At 38.2% G+C, this 17,523-nt stretch overlaps 2 protein-coding genes across 2 annotated transcripts in view; one reads left to right on the forward strand and one right to left on the reverse strand.

Annotated features, from left to right (window-relative positions):
- The window catches only part of LOC127624804 (calpastatin-like), a 711,053-nt gene that overhangs the window by 535,845 nt on the left and 157,685 nt on the right, over positions 1 to 17,523 (reverse strand). The gene's annotated exons all lie outside the window — the stretch shown is intronic.
- On the forward strand, positions 210 to 16,514 carry LOC127624820 (bile salt-activated lipase-like). The gene is made up of 11 exons (XM_052099759.1): positions 210 to 332; positions 618 to 765; positions 3,402 to 3,521; positions 8,458 to 8,655; positions 9,971 to 10,101; positions 10,219 to 10,326; positions 12,325 to 12,439; positions 12,665 to 12,851; positions 14,221 to 14,424; positions 15,747 to 15,944; positions 16,220 to 16,514. Exons 1-11 carry the CDS (start codon positions 264 to 266, stop codon positions 16,401 to 16,403), a joined length of 1,662 nt encoding a protein of 553 aa, XP_051955719.1. The 5' UTR covers positions 210 to 263; the 3' UTR covers positions 16,404 to 16,514.

The following is a 17,523-nucleotide window of genomic DNA, read 5'->3' on the forward strand; positions in this document are numbered from 1 at the left end:
GTTTAAAAGTCACATTAGCAAAATGGCACAAATTATACTAAAATTGTGTCTGTGTGTATCTGTCCATTTATAATAAACCACAAATCTTCCATGAGAGTTCAACATGTGTGACAACATCACACATGTTGACCATTTACGTCTGCTGTGTACTCTTGGGTGAAAGCTATTCATAGTTTTGGCACACCTTGAAATGGAGATATGATGTCTGGGCTCTTTATAAAAGCAGAGCAAACCCACATCATATCTACTCTGGTGTTCGCTAGATGATGAAGGCCATGCTGGGAGTTTTGATCACTGTTGCCCTCACCCTGGGTACAGCAAATGCAGCCTCTGTAAGTAATAACATGTATTTATAAAAAAAAAAAAAGATTTAAGAATAAGCACTAAAATAATATATAATTATGTACAATTTTGATATCTCTCACTCTATATTATAATGTTGCCATGTGGCAACATATAATGTTCCTTCATTTTATTTTATGTCCATAAAATAAATAAATCTAGCATAATGCATATTATAAAGATACTTTTTCATTTAGTAATGCTTGGCAGTATTAATGCTAGGCGTTAATCAACTGTTTAAATTTGCAATAATGATATAACTGTGCATGTTGCAGTTGGGGGCTGTGTACACAGAGGGAGGTATGGTGCAGGGAGAGAACTATGCCGTTGGACTCCTCCGCTACATGGACGTGTTCAAGGGAATCCCATTTGCCGCAACACCTGGAAGATTTGAGAAGCCAGTTCCTCACCCAGGATGGGATGGTGTGTATGTCTCATGAAACATCTAGTTGTTCTACTCATAGGAAAGAAAATCACAAATGAGAACTCTTTAATAACTTCAAACCAGCAATTATATTCAGAGAAACATTAAGGCTTTTGCTTAAATTTTCCTGCTTCTCAAATTTTTCCAGAGAAAAAGTCCCCTGTAATCTCACATCTCCTCTAGTCTCGACAATGAAGAGATATCTACAATGTCTCAAACTTTGCTCAGATTTGCCAAGCTGCCTAAATCTGCAAAAGTCAGAGATTTTGGTAACGGTTTTACAATAAGGTTGTATTTGTTATCAGTTTACATACCCTTGGAGAATTGCTAAAATATGCACCATTTTTAAAGAAAACATGAGTGAGCAGGCAATTTCTTTTATTTCTTATGGGATTCATATTCAACTGTAGGTTATAACAGAATGGCACAATCATAAAACAAAAAATGGCAAGAAAGAAAAAAATTAAATGACCTGACAATGTTCATCAACCCTTTGCATACCCTTTGTTCCTAATAGTGTGTATTGCCCCCTTTAGCATCAATGACAGCATGCAGCTTTTGCCAGCTTTTCAGCTTTTGTAATAGTTGTCTAGGAGGCCCCAAATTCTTGCAGGTGGTACAGCTGCCCATTCGTCTTGGCAAAATGCCTCCAGGTCATGCAAAGTCTTTGGTCGTCTTGCATGAACCGCACATTTGAGAACTCCCAGAGTGGTTCGATGATATTAATGTCATGAGACTGTGATGGCCACTCCAGAACCTTCACCTTTTTCTGCTCTAACCACTGGAGGGTCAACTTGGCCTTGTGCTTAGGGTCATTGTCGTGCTGGCAAGTCCAAGAGTGTCCCATGCGCAGCTTTCCTGCAGAAGAAAGCAAATTGTCTGCCAGTATTTTCTGATAAAAATGCTGCATTCAACTTGCCATCAATTTTCACGAGATTCCCCGTGCCTTCACACACCCCCAAAACATCAGTGAGCCACCACCGGTTGGAGATGGTATTCTTTTCACTATAGGCCTTGTTGACCCTTCTCCAAACATAGCCCTTATGGTTGTGAGCATAAAGCTCTATTTTGGTCTCATCACTCTATATTACAGTGTGCCAGACTTTTCAAGGCTTTTGATATCTTTTTATATCCTTTTCCATCTTTATAAAATTCCATTACCTTGTTACGCAGGTCTTTTGACAGTTCTTTCTGCTCCCCCATGACTCAGTATCTAGCCTGCTCAGTGCATCCACGTGAGAGCTAACAAACTCATTGACTATTCATACACAGACACCGATTGCAATTTAAAAAGCCACAGGTGTGGGAAATTAACATTTAATTGCCATTTAAACCTTTGTGTGCCACCTTGTGTGTCTGTAACATGGCCAAACATTCAAGGGTATGTAAACTTTTGATCAGGGCCATTTGGGTGATTTCTGTTATCATTATGATTTAAAAAGGAGCCAAACTACTATGTGATAATAAATGACTTAATATGATCACAATCTTTAAATAAAAGACAAAAGCATGATCAGTCATATTTTCACAATCAATGCCAAAATTTCACAACTTCTGCCAGGGTGTGCAAACTTTTGAGCACAACTGTACTGAAAATGAACAATACTTTTACAGGATTTATTCATTTTAACGGTAATTTAAACATACATTTTTAATATTGAAAGTTTTACAAGTAACATTAATTAATGCATTGTGAACTAACATGAGCTTACAATGAACACATTTATTTTAGTTAAGATTAATAAATGCTGTAAAACACACACACATATTGTTCATTGTTTGTTCATAATACCTAATGCATTAACTAACGTTAACAACTGAAACCATATTGTTTTAGTGTTACCGAGATTTCATTATGAACATTTCTCATCAAATTAATTAAAGATAAATTTTTGTCCACTACATTATCCACATGAATTTTAATGGCTTTGTCTTAAAATCAACAAATTTGTTTAGCCAACAAATTTAAGGATAAACATCTCATAAAAAAATTAAAATAATAATAGAACAATGAAACATAACAGATCTCTGCAATAAAATGTTCCTCTTGGTAGACCATGGCAGGCACAGATTAGGTCTAATCGTTCTTTCTGTAAGTCCTGATGTCTAAGCTACTGGCTCCAGTTTTGGATAAGTTACTCTAAAAAAGGTATTTAATTAATTACCAACTACTAAATACATCTTCTACATTGTAATAAGATTACTGTACTAATTGCTCTGTCTTAAAATTAAATGCATTACTTATTACTAATTACTTTCTAAACCCCTTATCAAACTTGACTAGGTGGAAAATACAAGGATATACATGAAATTGTTATTTTAATTCTTTCAAATAAATCATATAAAATCCAATAAATTAAACATGAACTGGCCAAAGATTTAAGGGTGCAGCGTTAAATTAGAAAACATTTGACATTACACATTTTAACATTAGACAGTACATTTAGATTTTAAATTCACTATTGTATTATATAGACTTGTTCTGTAGTCTATACAGTATTTAACACCATTACATCAGAAGTAACTAATTATAGAATAATCCCTTACGTAACTTTTTTCAGTGAAAATGTAATTTACAGTAATTATTTACTTAGTAATACATTACACCCAACACTGACTGGCTCTACCTGTACAGGTGTTCTGAAAACCACCGACTACAGAAAGAGATGTATGCAGATGAATCTACTCCAGAATGGCATCATGGGCAGTGAGGACTGTCTCTACCTCAACATCTGGATCCCTCAGGGCACAACAGGTAACACAGACTACTTCATTTCATTCAATTTTATTTCACTTTAAACAAAACGAAACTAAATATAATGAAACAATTATTTATTTTTTAATGTTTTTTTTTAAGAAATCAAGGCCTTATCCCTTATTTAAATTGACAACAGCCATTTAAGTCACAGCCATGAACCATGATTGCTACTTGCTATTTCTAGTCAGAAATGGTGCCGTGACCCAGATGAGAGTGAGGTTTAGGGGGTGAGTGTAATGGGAGCCAGCTGGTAGATAGCTGTGCAGTGTGTAAAACTCACTCTCCTGACCTCAAGAGGTGCACTAGAGACTGACGCTAGAGGCTGTAGCCTTTAGCCTCCTTGTTAGCGCACCAGCCCCCTCTGTTCTGCGCAGAGGGAACATTACCTCCACCCAGAAAACGTGTCCGAGCTTTTGCGATGGAAACGTAGACATCAGATGCAGTTTTTTGTTGCAACGCTGTCAATATGCTACACGTAGATTGTTCAAGATAAAAGCAATGATTATCGCTCATATGTGAATGGGTTCAAATTTCTAATCGCAAGTTTTTAATTGCTGATGTGAGAGCACTACGCAATGAGCCTTGTTTCCCAAAAGCAACACAAGCCAGGTAACATGAATGTAGGCAATGTGAATAATAAGGGCCTTAAGTTTTTTGTCTGGAAACTGAACAAATGCACACAGAACATGATATAAAATGATGGACATCAGTATTGAACTACGCATAGACCTGTCTAAATATGAATAAATCATTTAGTTAGAGTTCAGTGTACTGTGCACTTGTAGCCTTACTGCCATTATGCAGCATGCGATTTGTTATTGCCTTGCAAAAGACTACATGCGAGCCAATTTGAACCAGCCATTGGAGGAAGAAAGAAGAGGAGGAGGATGAAGAGAGAGAATCTCTCATTGCACACTCTGACTCTAATCTCCTATGTTTACCATATTTTATTTATTAAGGCATATTTTAAGTATTAAATTGCATGGTCACATTACTCATAATGTCTTAATCTGTTTAATAATAATTTATGTTTTTCAATTACAATAGGCTAATAATAATAATAATAATAATAATGCATAGAATTTGGTATACAAATGGATGAATAGATAAAATATAATCAGAGAGAAAGCAGAAAAAGTTAAATGGCTGGGTTTCCCGATAACGTTGCAGCTTTTACGATCATCTTAACTTATGCACTGGAGAGGATATGTGATCACAAAGAACCCACTACACACAGTGAAAATGTCAGCGTCTAGTTAAACTCGTTCATATAGATATTACAAAATCAATAATTTAAAACACACAAAAATCCTTTACACACTTATTCTTACAAAAAATAAGGAATTTTAAAACACTTCCCCTTATCCAGACAAACAAGACCCCACCACGGGGTCTGAAGGGAGAGGGAGACTGTGTCGATACCGTCCTGTGTGAACTGGTCGTTCTTTTTCGATGGCGTCCATGCTCTCTCCCAGCCACACACCCAGAAATTAGGACACACTTTCTCTTGGAGTATAAGCGCTTGGAGAAATAGCACCGCCGCCTCTGAGGGTCCAGGCATAGAAAAATTCAGCCAGCATATTCCTCCCCCTATCTAGCTATCTTTGTCATTTCGAGCGACCGAAAACTTCCCCAATTTTTGTGAGCGCTATACGGCTAAGTCAATCACATATCATGACTCTCCTCTTTTCAAATCCACACTCTATTTTTATTCCTTTCCTGTCCACTCTTGCTTCCCAAATCATAAATCGGATACAGGTGAGTTTAATCAAGTTCCAGTCCATGCAAGGGGTATGCCGTGAATGTCACTTGGTGAATTCTTCGGCCACCCTAAAAGTGCCATTGCGCCCCCTTCCATTGATCGAGGTCCGCTTCGAAATAATTGGCATGGACCTTGTCGGGCAATTAGAGCAGACGGCACATGGGCATCGCTTTGTGTTGGTTCTGGTGGACTACGCAGCGCAATATCAGGGAGAAGTGCCTCTGCGCAACATCCCTGCATGATGTGCTGAGGCCCTCTTCAGAATTATCTCCTGAGTGGATGATTCCGAAAGAAATCCTCACTGATCAGGGCATGACTTTTATGTCACGTACACTATGCAAAATTATTAGGGATTAAATCGATTTGGACCAGCGTTTACCAAATGGACGGCTTAGTCGAATTATTTAATCAGATTCTAAAGAATATGATTCGTAAGTTTGTGCATGAAGATGCTCGAAATTGGGACAAGTGGCTTGAGCCCCTATTATTTGCCGTACGAGAGGTCCTGCAAGCCTCCATGGGGTTCTCCACATTTGAATTATTGTAAGGGTGTCAACCGCACTGTGTGCTCAACATTCTACAGGAAAATTGGGGGAGGGATCTTCAAACCGCAAAAATGAAATTCAATGCATTATTGACCTGAGAGCAAAACTCCACATACTGGGTGAATTAATACAGGACAATTTTCTCAAGATTTTCAAGCTCAAGAACGTCAAAACCGGCTGTATAATAGGGGTACTCTGCTACAGAAATTTGCACCGGGAGATAAAGTCCTTGTATTGCTCCCCACATCGAGCTCTAAATTAAGTGGCAAGGACCCTTTGAGGTCAAATGGAGAGTCAGGTTAAATGAATGGATAGAGGTTGAGTACGTCTGATCTCCTTGAGGTGTGTTCACCTCAATCTCCTAACCGTGGAGATAGGCAGTTCCCGTGACTTTGTTGACAGAGGTTCCGGAGAGGGAGAAGCTTGGACCAGAGGTGAACTTAAAAGCCACCAATCAAGTCATCCCAGTCACTTGCGAAGACCACATCTCACCGTCACAAGATATGGAAGTTGCCACGTCGCAAAGAGAATTCTCCGTGTTCTCGCTTCTTCCCAGTCATACGAATCTCATAGAGCACCATATCGAAACAACCCCAGGGGTAATGATACGCAGTTGTGCCTACCAATATGATATGGGGGGTAATAGAAGAATCCCACAGTGACAGGGCGAGCCTGGTGGTGCTGGCTCTGAAGAGCAACGGCTCGGTCCGTTTCTGTGTGGATTATAGAAAAGTCAGTGTGGTGTCTAAATCTGATGTGTACCCAATGCCTCCTTACTGATGAACTGCTCGATCAGTTAGGCAGATTTAACAAAGGGATATTGGCAGATTCCCTTAACTCTCATGTCCCATGAAAATACAGCATTTTCCACACCGTTCGGATTACACGAATTCGTGACTCTTCCATTCTGTTTGTTCGGGGCCATGGCTACGTTCCAACGCTCATGGCCAGAATCCTAATACCGCATGATGCTTATGCCGCTGCCTATCTGGACAATATAATTGTATTTGACTTCAAATATTTACAAAATTCTGATTTCTGAAAGCGTGAAAGAACTGTTTGAATGTGCCACCTTTCTGTTATTAAGGAATATTTGGCCCATTCATTTTTATTGAGACCCACCCATAAGTACTTTTTTGGCAATGCCCTTGTTTGAGTTGAGACAGTTCCTGGGGCTGGCTGGCTATTATCATAGGTTTGTGCCCAATTATTCGACCGTCACAACCTGCTGACTGATCTGACAAAAAACATGGCACCAGATACGGTCCAGTGGACAGAGCCGTGTCAGCAGGCGTTGACACGGCCGTTATTGCACTCTCCGGCTTCTCTCTCTCTTATTTTATTGAAGACGGACACAATAAAAAGGAGGTTGGGAGCAGTACTGTCCCAGATGGTGGAGGGGGAGGTGTGCCCCGTGCTGCACATTAGTCACAAACTCTCACTGAGGGAGACTAGGAACCGCACGATAGAGAAGGATTGTTTAGCCAGCAAGAAGGTGGTCCTCACCCTCCAATACTATCTGTTGGGACATGCTTTCACCATCTGTTTGGACCACCCCCCCCCGCTCCAGTGGTGCTATCGCATGAAGAATACCAATGCGCAGATCATCCATTGGTATCTAGCTCTCTAGCCTTTTAAGTTTGAGGTGGCCCACAGTCCAGGGGCACAGAAGGCTGTGGCAGGTTTCCTCTCTAGAAATGGGGGAGTAAGTGACAGGCTGGATGGTGCCCCGGCCTGAGTCGGGTGTATGGTGTATGTGGAGATGTGGGCATAGCCGAGCGAATTCTGTGCAGAGCAAGGCTGAGAGAGGAAGAATGGTAAGGATTGACACCTGTGGGAAATGATCTCTAACAGCTGTTTGCCGTGAGAGCTGGGAGGGATAAAAGGGCAGTCCAAACCACCAGAAGGGAGGACAGCGGCTGGGTGTGTGTTCGGTTATGCTGATAATCATTAGTGTGGTTGAATAATGAAAAGTATCAAGAATAAAGACTCACGAGGGCATGGGTAGCTCAGCGAGTATTGATGCTGTCTTCCACCACTGGAATCACAAGTTCGAATCCAGGGCGTGATGAGTGATTCCAGCCAGGTCTCCTAGGCCACCAAATTGGCCCAGCTGCTAGAGAGGGTAGAGTCACATGGCGTAACCTCCTTGTGGCCACTATAATGTGTGGTTCTCACTCTCGGTGTGGCACATGGTGAGTTGTGTGTGGATGCCGCGGAGAATAGCGTAGGCCTCCGCGGTAACGGACTCAACAAGCCAAGTGATCAGAAGTGTAGTTTGAGATTCGTCCTCCACCACCGGGATTGAGGCAAGTAACTATACCACCATGAGGACTTAAGAGCGCATTGGAAATTGGGCATTCCAAATTGGGGAGAAAAATCAAAACGAAAAAGAAAAAAGAATAAAGACTCATGTTGAATTGTTTATCTGGCTCTCGCTTCCTCCTTGAAAGAAAATTAGAGAACTGCCACAATGACAAAATGAAAAGATATTTTGTTCAACTTTTAGATCATAATATATTGATGGCCTTAATGCTAACAGACATGGACTTAAAGCCACGAAACTATTGTTTTGATTTAATGTGATGTGTATAATATCTATTGTAACCCTCCTGTTCTTTGGCAGTGTCTACCAATTTGCCTGTTATGGTGTTCATTTATGGTGGTGCCTTCCTGTTGGGTGGTGCTGAGGGTGCCAACTTCCTGAACAACTACCTGTATAGCGGACAGGAGATTGCAGACAGAGGAAATGTCATCGTGGTGACTTTGAACTACCGACTTGGAACTCTCGGATTCCTTAGCAGCGGAGATTCTGGCATTCCAGGCATGAATCCAATCAATTGATTGATACAATTTTTATGAAATCCCACAAATTAAATATTACACATATTCATTCAAAGACTTATTCATCTTGGTTAATTTCTAAATGTTAGATTTTTTTATTGTTAGTTCATTTTAGTTCATAATGCAATAATTAATATTAACATACAGTATAAAACTTTTAACATTAAAATGTATAAGCATGTGTTGTGATTAACATGAACCAATATTAATACAGTTAAGTATGGTACATTTTACACTTTAGTTAACGACATTAGTTAACATGAACTAACAATGAAGAATAATTTAATACCACTTATTAATCTTGGTTATTGTTAATTGCAACATAAACTAATACTTTTTTAAATTATAATTTAAAAATTTGCTGACTGCACTGGAGTCGTGAGTATGAATCCAGAGTGTGCTGACTCCAGCCAGGTCTCCTAAGCAACCAAATTGGCCCTGTTGCTAGGGAGGGTAGAGTCACATGGGGTAACCTCCATGTTGTTGCGATTAGTGGTTCTCGCTCTCAGTGGGGCGCATGGTAATTTGTGTGTGGATCACAGAGAATAGCATGAGCCTCCACATGCTGTGAGTCTCCGCAATGTCATGCGCAGCGAGCCACGTGATAAGATAAACGGAGGCAACTGAGACTTGTCCTCCGCCACCCGGATTGAGGTGAGTAACCGCGCCTCCACAAGGACCTAGTAAGTAGTGGAAATTGGGCATGCCAAATTGGGGAAAAAATGGGATCTTAGTTAATGTTAATTTTTTACTTACAATAATAATAAAAAATGATATATTATTATTTTTTGGATTATTTTTTTTATTATTATTGTAAGTATAATTGTAACATTAACTAAGATTATTAAATACTGAACAAATATACTGCTCATTGTTAGTTCATGATACCTAATGCATTTACTTATGTTAACAAATTTAACCTTATTATAAAGTCCTACCGTAAGTGCTGTTTAAGTATTGTTCATTGTTAGTTCAAGTTAACTAATGTAGTTAACAAATGTCAGTGAATACAACCTTACTGTAAAGTGTTAACAAACTAGAACAATACATTTTATTTAGCAAAAAGATACTGCGCTATTTAAAAGTCACTTATCAAATGTAAGCAACTTTGTGACATTGACTATGTCAAGTCCTTTTTAACAAAATATCACGTTTAGCTTGTATTTAATTTAATAAAAATGCAAAATAGAAACACTTTCAAGTGGTGTCAGACTTTTGGAACCCATGTGTTAGGAATGTGTAGATGGATGGATGGATTTCTTGATATAATGATCTGAGCATGTCCTTGTTAATAGGAAACTATGGTTTGTGGGACCAGCATGCTGGTATTGCTTGGGTAAGCAGGAACATCAAGGGTTTTGGTGGCGATCCAAACAGCATCACTATCTTTGGCGAGTCAGCTGGGGCTGTTAGCGTTAACTTCCAGGTGCTGCATAAGCTGTTATCTCTTCTAAAACCATGCAAAAATCACCTGAAATATTTTTGAGTATTTCTGCTTGTAAATTAAATATTAATGAGTATTTTTGTGTAATATCCTCCACAGATCATTTCCCCTGTAAACAAGGGTTTGATCCGCAGAGCTATCTCACAGAGCGGCGTTGCTCTCTGTCCTTGGGCTGTAAACAGAAACCCACGAGCACATGCTGAGGAGGTGAGCTGCATATACTCACATGCTGTAGTTAATGAAATGAATTCTAGGAAAAAGGTCCTAAGGTTTGTGTACAACAGCATTTCTTGTCAAAGGCTAATTGGGGAAATCTCACAGATGACCTGCGGCTAGTAGATAAAGCGAAATGACCCGCCACTGTGAAAAAGCACCCGCATTTACAGTAGCTCAGCTGGTGGCGGGTGTTCATTTCCCACCCAACTAAAAATAGCAATAACTAAACCACTAAAGGGTTTGCTTACTCTCATTCTCAGCCTTTTTGTAAAACACTACTGCACTCGACTTGCTTTTGTTGACAGTGTTTACCTCATGAAGTCACCTGTTTGGTTTCACATAAAGATTAGCATTTCTGCCAATTTTAATTTTGGTTAGTTAATAATAAAGTAAGTATAATTAACTAACCAAACTATTAATTATATTTTTCAGATACATGTACAATATCTATCTATCTATCTATCTATCTATCTATCTATCTATCTATCTATCTATCTATCTATCTATCTATCTATCTATCTATCTATCTATCTATCTATCTATCTATCTATCTATCTATCTATCTATCTGTCTGTCTGTCTGTCTGTCTGTCTGTCTGTCTGTCTGTCTATCCATCCATTCATCACCATCATCTATCTATCTATCTATCTATCTATCTATCTATCTATCTATCTATCTATCTATCTATCTATCTATCTATCTATCTATCTATCTATCTATCTATCTATCTAGCATCTCTGTCTGTCTGTCTATCTATCCATCCATTCATCACCATCATCACCATCTATCTATCTATCTATCTATCTATCTATCTATCTATCTATCTATCTATCTATCTATCTATCTATCTATCTATCTGTCTGTCTGTCTGTCTGTCTGTCTGTCTGTCTATCCATCCATTCATCACCATCATCTATCTATCTATCTATCTATCTATCTATCTATCTATCTATCTATCTATCTATCTATCTATCTATCTATCTATCTGTCTGTCTGTCTGTCTATCCATCCATTCATCACCATCATCTATCTATCTATCTATCTATCTATCTATCTATCTATCTATCTATCTATCTATCTGTCTGTCTGTCTATCAATCATCTCTCATCTGTCTGTCTGTCTGTCTGTCTGTGTGTGTGTCTGTCTGTCTGTCTATCTATCTATCTGTCTGTCTGTCTGTCTGTCTGTCTACCCATCCATCCATCATCATCTATCTATCTATCTATCTATCTATCTATCTATCTATCTATCTATCTATCTATCTATCTATCTATCTATCTATCTATCTATCTATCTATCTATCTATCATCTCTGTCTGTCTATCTATCTATCTATCTATCTATCTATCTATCTATCTATCTATCTGTCTGTCTATCCATCCATTCATCACCATCTATCTATCTATCTATCTATCTATCTATCTATCTATCTATCTATCTATCTATCTATCTATCTATCTATCTGTCTGTCTGTCTGTCTGTCTGTCTGTCTGTCTGTCTACCCATCCATCCATCATCATCTATCTATCTATCTATCTATCTATCTATCTATCTATCTATCTATCTATCTATCTATCTATCTATCTATCTATCTATCATCTCTGTCTGTCTGTCTATCTATCTATCTATCTATCTATCTATCTATCTATCTATCTATCTATCTATCTATCTGTCTGTCTATCCATCCATTCATCACCATCATCACCATCTATCTATCTATCTATCTATCTATCTATCTATCTGTCTATCTGTCTGTCTATCTGTCTGTCTATCTATCTGTCTATCTGTCTGTCTATCTGTCTGTCTGTCTGTCTATCTATCTAGTACAGTATATATATATATATATATATATATATATATATATATATATATATATATATATATATATCTTTAGATCAAAAGGTCTTTATTAATTCAGAACACAAATATGGGTCCAAACGTTTGACTGGTAGTGTAGTGTAAATTAATTATTTGTTTTGTGCATCTTTAGATTGCAAAGAAGGTGGGATGCCCCACTGACTCCAGTATGGTGTCCTGCCTAAAGATGACAGATCCAAAGGCTCTAACACTTGCTGGGAATGTGCACCTGAGCTCATCTGCCACTGGTAAAAACAAACAAAAAATCTCCCATATTAGAACATAATCAAGGCATTGTGTGAAACTTTAAACTGATATTTCATCCAATGAAAATTACACAACCTCATGTTGCTCCAAACCCATATGGCTTTCTTTCTTCCGTGGAACACAATAGAAGATGTTAGGCAGAATGTAAGCCACAATTCACTTTCATTGCATCAGTGAAAGTTAACAAATCTGAAAACCTTCACCAGATCCCATTGTACACAATCTCTATCTGTCTCCCGTCATTGATGGTGACTTCATCCCTGATGATCCTGGAAACCTTTTCCACAATGCTGCTGAGATTGACTACATCGCTGGAGTCAATGACATGGACGGCCACATCTTTGCCACCCTTGACATCCCCTCCATAAACAATGCTTTGGTATCCACCCCTGTGTAAGTGTGCCTCAAGGTCATAATCAACAATCATTCTATTTTTTTACTACCTTTTTTTAAAGACCCCATGAAATCAAAATGTGAGGTTTGTTGCTTTGAGTCCATGCCTGTTAGCTTATATATGTGATATATATATATATATATATATGCTAGGGTGCTTCTAAAAGTTGACAAACTTGAAGTACATATGCACATTTAAAAGGGATAGTCTTTCTCTTCTGGGAAAATGGACCAAAAATGATTTATGACTCATCTTGCATTCAGGGGCATATCCAAATTTTAGGGCTTTTCACACAGCACTCAACCCTAGATTATCACCTTTTTTACAACCTAGTTTCATAGAATGAACGTTACTCTATATACATTTTGGCAAACTGATTGTACGTGCTGCTTTCTATGTTTCGCTGCAGTTTCCTGGTGAAATGAACACTAGAGGCGCAACAACTACTGAGTGATTTAAACTTTGTCACACAAATCAGGAGTTCAATTATTTTTACTCTTTTACTCACCCCCTGCTACTGTATTTTATGATATCAAAACAATTTTACTTTAACTAGTGATTTAAAATAATTAAAAAAAACCATTTGTAACACTTATACACACTTATTCCTATGTCTTTAGCTTGTTTGGTAGCTTATCCGATAGAATGTTGAACTTAGGGCTCAATGAGCTACGGTTTGAGTCCAGCCAAAGACACACTAAATTTAAAGTGGCATATAAGCGACATAAAATGACGTGGTTGTTTCAATTAAAGTGTTTTATTTCTTCTTTTTAATTTGAATTTTAAAACACTATCGATTTGGTTTAGGTGTTGGCTAAGGGTATGGATGTCTGTTTTGTTAAACTGTCATTTATTAAACACTATTGGTTAGGTTTAAGGTAAAGTTTTGGTAAGTGAGGTATGTTTTTCTTATTAAAACCTCCATCTAAAATTCACCTTAAAAACCTTGTCTTATTACAACATCATTTTGCTCAGTTTTGGCTCCCCCTGCTGGACATTTCACGTGAAAACTGCAGCCAGACATGTAATGAAGCACGTAAATTCAGTTTTTCAAAAATGTTACAATGCTTACGTAAATTTCATGAGAACAAGCTTTTTAATGCTTTGTAAAGCAATTTTGAAAGAGGGTTTTCATTTATAATATATATATATATATTTATAAATGAGAGACAAGTCAAAATAATTGTTGGTGGTAATCAACATTATGCCACAAATGAACTTAACATGTAATGAGTCCTTTAAAACATTGAGTAGCAACAGTGAACGTGAGCATCTAACAAAACTAAAAAGGGACAAGCGCTCATCATGGCATTTCATGGGATCTTTATTAGTCCACACTGAAAAAAAAAATATTTTCATCTATAACAGAACGGATGTCAGGAATCTCGTGAATGCCCTGACGCAAGATAAGGGACCAGATGCAGGTTCTGCGACTTTTCAGGAATACACCGTCGGCTGGGGTGATGAACCTAGTGATAAGGACATTAAGAAGACGGTTGTGGATATTGAGACGGACTACATATTCCTGGTTCCAACCCAAGCTGCCCTGTACTTACACGCTGATCTTGCCACGTGAGTTGAGCCCATCGTCTTATTGCTGACTTCTAAAATGTAAACTCAAATAATACAACGGTAGATAACACAAGGGTGGAAACAAAAAACTAATGAGTTTAATTGAATTCTGCACATAAATTAAAAGAAGCTCCGAAGGGTCATTAAGAAGCATGTATGATGATTTGTTATTGTCTTAAAGGTGAAGTGTGTAATTTTTTCAATGGGAAAATACTTGCTCTTATCCTTGCTTAATATGCAATGCCAACTAAATACAGTTAAATCCATATCTTCAGAAGCAATATAACATGTGTGGGTGAGAAACTGATCAAAATAGACCTTTTATTACTCCAAATCTCCATTTTCACTTTCATTTTTACATCTGAAAGACACATGTGGTGCCTGTTTAGTTTCACTTTGAAAATGAAAGTGAAAGTTAAATTGATTTAGAGTACAAAATGACTTCAATATTGTTCTGTTTCACACCCACACCTATTATATCGCTTCTGAAGGTTTATGTGATATTGAGGTGGTGACGTAGTGGCTAAAGCACAGGGCTGTTAATCAGAAGGTCGCTGGTTTGAACCCCATGGCCACCACCATTGTGCCCTTGAGCAAGGCACTTAACTCCAGGTTGCTCCGGGGGGATTGTCCCTGTAATAAGGGCTCTGTAAGTTGCTTTGGATAAAAGCGTCTGGCAAATGCATAAATGTAAATATTGGAAGCTACAATGATCTGATCACCATTTACGTGCATTGTATGGACCTAGTGAGCTGAGATATTTGTCTAAAAATCTTAGTTTATGTTCTGCTGAAGAAATAAAATCATACACATCTGGGATGACATGTGGGTGAGTAAATGATGAGAGAATTTTAATTTTTGGGTGTGCTATCCCTTTAAAGCCGCTCGTAACCGACAATTTTAACCACATGATCAGATCACCAAAAACGCATTTTAATACCAGGTGGAAACGGGGTCAAAGATAGAGTAGTTATTTTGCACAAATTCCACTATTAAAAGCATTTTTAAAAAACAATTCCCCTATGGAAATCTTTTTAAAATGGGATTTAACTCCCGGGACCCAATTGTTGTGCTCTGTAGTAAACAGTGGACGTTTCAGTAAATTTGGTTGTAGTTCTGTTTGGTGATGCTAGTACTAGTTACACACATCACCTTTCAAAAGTTATGAATTTTAAACTAGTTAACTAGAAGTAAGGAAATTTAGCTAAAGTTCCCCAACTGGCCAGCAATTTTGAACAATTTCAGTTTGTCATTTTAAGAGGTCACACCACGGCTTATGGTTTCTGCTTCACAATCAAACCTATTTGTCTTTTCCCCATTAGCACTGGACGAACCTATTCCTACCTGTTCTCCGAGTCCTCTCGCATACCCCTCTTCCCCATCTGGACCGGTGCTGATCATGCTGATGACCTGCAGTATGTATTTGGGAAGCCATTCACCACTCCGCTGGGCTACTTTCCTCGCCATCGTGATGTCTCCAAATACTTGATCTCCTACTGGACCAACTTTGCCAGAACTGGGTAATGCTCCAAATGAAATCTAAGAGCAGTTTCCTAATATTATATGCTAATGAGTGTTTGGCTGTGTGGACAGGGAGATTCCGATTCTACTGTAGATCCTTTTACTCTTAAAGATGACAGGTGTGCAATGTTTCTGATGTTAAAATACTTTCTCCAAATTCCATATAATACGTTGAGTCTAGTGACATGACTTGCCTTAAAGGGATTTTGCCCTCACTCACTTTTTCTTGTTATCTCTCTCTCTCTCTCTCTCTCTCTCTCTCTCTCTCTCACAGCGACCCCAACAATGGTGAATCAAGTGTGCCTGTGTCCTGGCCCCAGTTCACCAGCACTGGCCATCAGTACCTGGAGATCAACAGCAGCATGAACAAAGACAGTGTGAAGCAGATGCTGAGAACTCGCTTCGTTTATTATTGGACCTCCGTGTACGCCGGCTATCCTACCATCAAGAAGAGCTGAGCACGGCCAATCTGAGCATTGATTAATGTAGCTCAGGATTAATGAGTACAAATTAACCAATTAAATCCTGCAATAAACAAATGCAATAAACAAAACATTTGATGATCAAAATCAGCTCTCATTCTTTTTATGAAATTGTTTTCACAAGAGTATGCGATTGGCGCAAAAACTCAAGAGCTTTGAATGTGAGAATGTGAATTTCCTTTATTATTAATTAAAACGATCATTTATTATAGTTATTGTAATTAATGTTAATAATTATATGAATAACAGTTGGATAACAGTACAATTTTTGTAAAGTCTATGACTGCTGTGTGATTCAGCAGAGGGTTAAATATTCAATAATATCTGTCAAATATGTTTAGGTAATTTTTACACTGTAAAGAAATATCCTGGTTCAATAAAAGTTAAGATCAAATGACAGCATTTGTGGCATAATGTTGATAACCACAAAAACAGTGAGACACTTTCAATGGAAGTAAATGGGGCCCATCGGCGTTACTAGACCATTTTTAGGGCGGCTTCAGTCCCCCTAAAAGTCTGTGACTTTTCAATCAACACTTAAGTGTTTTAAACAGCTGCAGCTGCAATGCTGCACTTTGAATCGTGAGATGTTTAGGTGGCTTTTCCCATGTCTGAAGACTGACTGTAGTGCAAGCCAATGGCATTTGAGTGTGGGCTGTGAAGGAGCATATTATGGGTTTGAGCAACTGAACGAATACACCCCATTTCCTCAATTAATGTAAATGAAATTAAATAAGAAATTACATACATTTTTTTTTTTTGCTGTGATCTCCCATTCACTCCCATTCACCGCTGTTGACGTTTATCCTGAAAATGCTTACTTCTGGATTCCAAATCTTGGAGTGTGAAAAAGGTCTATTCTCACTTCTCCTACTGGATCTGACACCTTCAAGATCAAAGGCAAATATTGCGGGATTCACGCTCATGCGCTGTTTCTGATAAATTGGGTATAATTTTAATTCTGTTGTTTTAAAATGAAAATGATATTAGAGAAAAGAAATCTAACAATTTAAGAAGAAAATGAAACGTCATAGTTGTTTAATTCAGTGAGCATTAAGTGTCGTGTCGTCAGCAAGTCGTTTCCCATCATGCTTGC

Source organism: Xyrauchen texanus, chromosome 31 (assembly GCF_025860055.1).
Source record: "Xyrauchen texanus isolate HMW12.3.18 chromosome 31, RBS_HiC_50CHRs, whole genome shotgun sequence".
In the NCBI taxonomy this organism is placed as follows: Eukaryota; Metazoa; Chordata; class Actinopteri; order Cypriniformes; family Catostomidae; genus Xyrauchen; species Xyrauchen texanus.

What these genes read in the sequence shown, in the direction of transcription:
- LOC127624820 (XM_052099759.1), top strand. Translation starts at nt 264, where the DNA reads ATGATGAAGGCCATGCTGGGAGTTTTGATCACTGTTGCCCTCACCCTG. An exon ending in GATCCCTCAGGGCACAACAG is followed by an intron (nt 3,522 to 8,457) that starts GTAACACAGACT and finishes GTTCTTTGGCAG; the next exon opens with TGTCTACCAATTTGCCTGTT. An exon ending in ACCAACTTTGCCAGAACTGG is followed by an intron (nt 15,945 to 16,219) that starts GTAATGCTCCAA and finishes TCTCTCTCACAG; the next exon opens with CGACCCCAACAATGGTGAAT.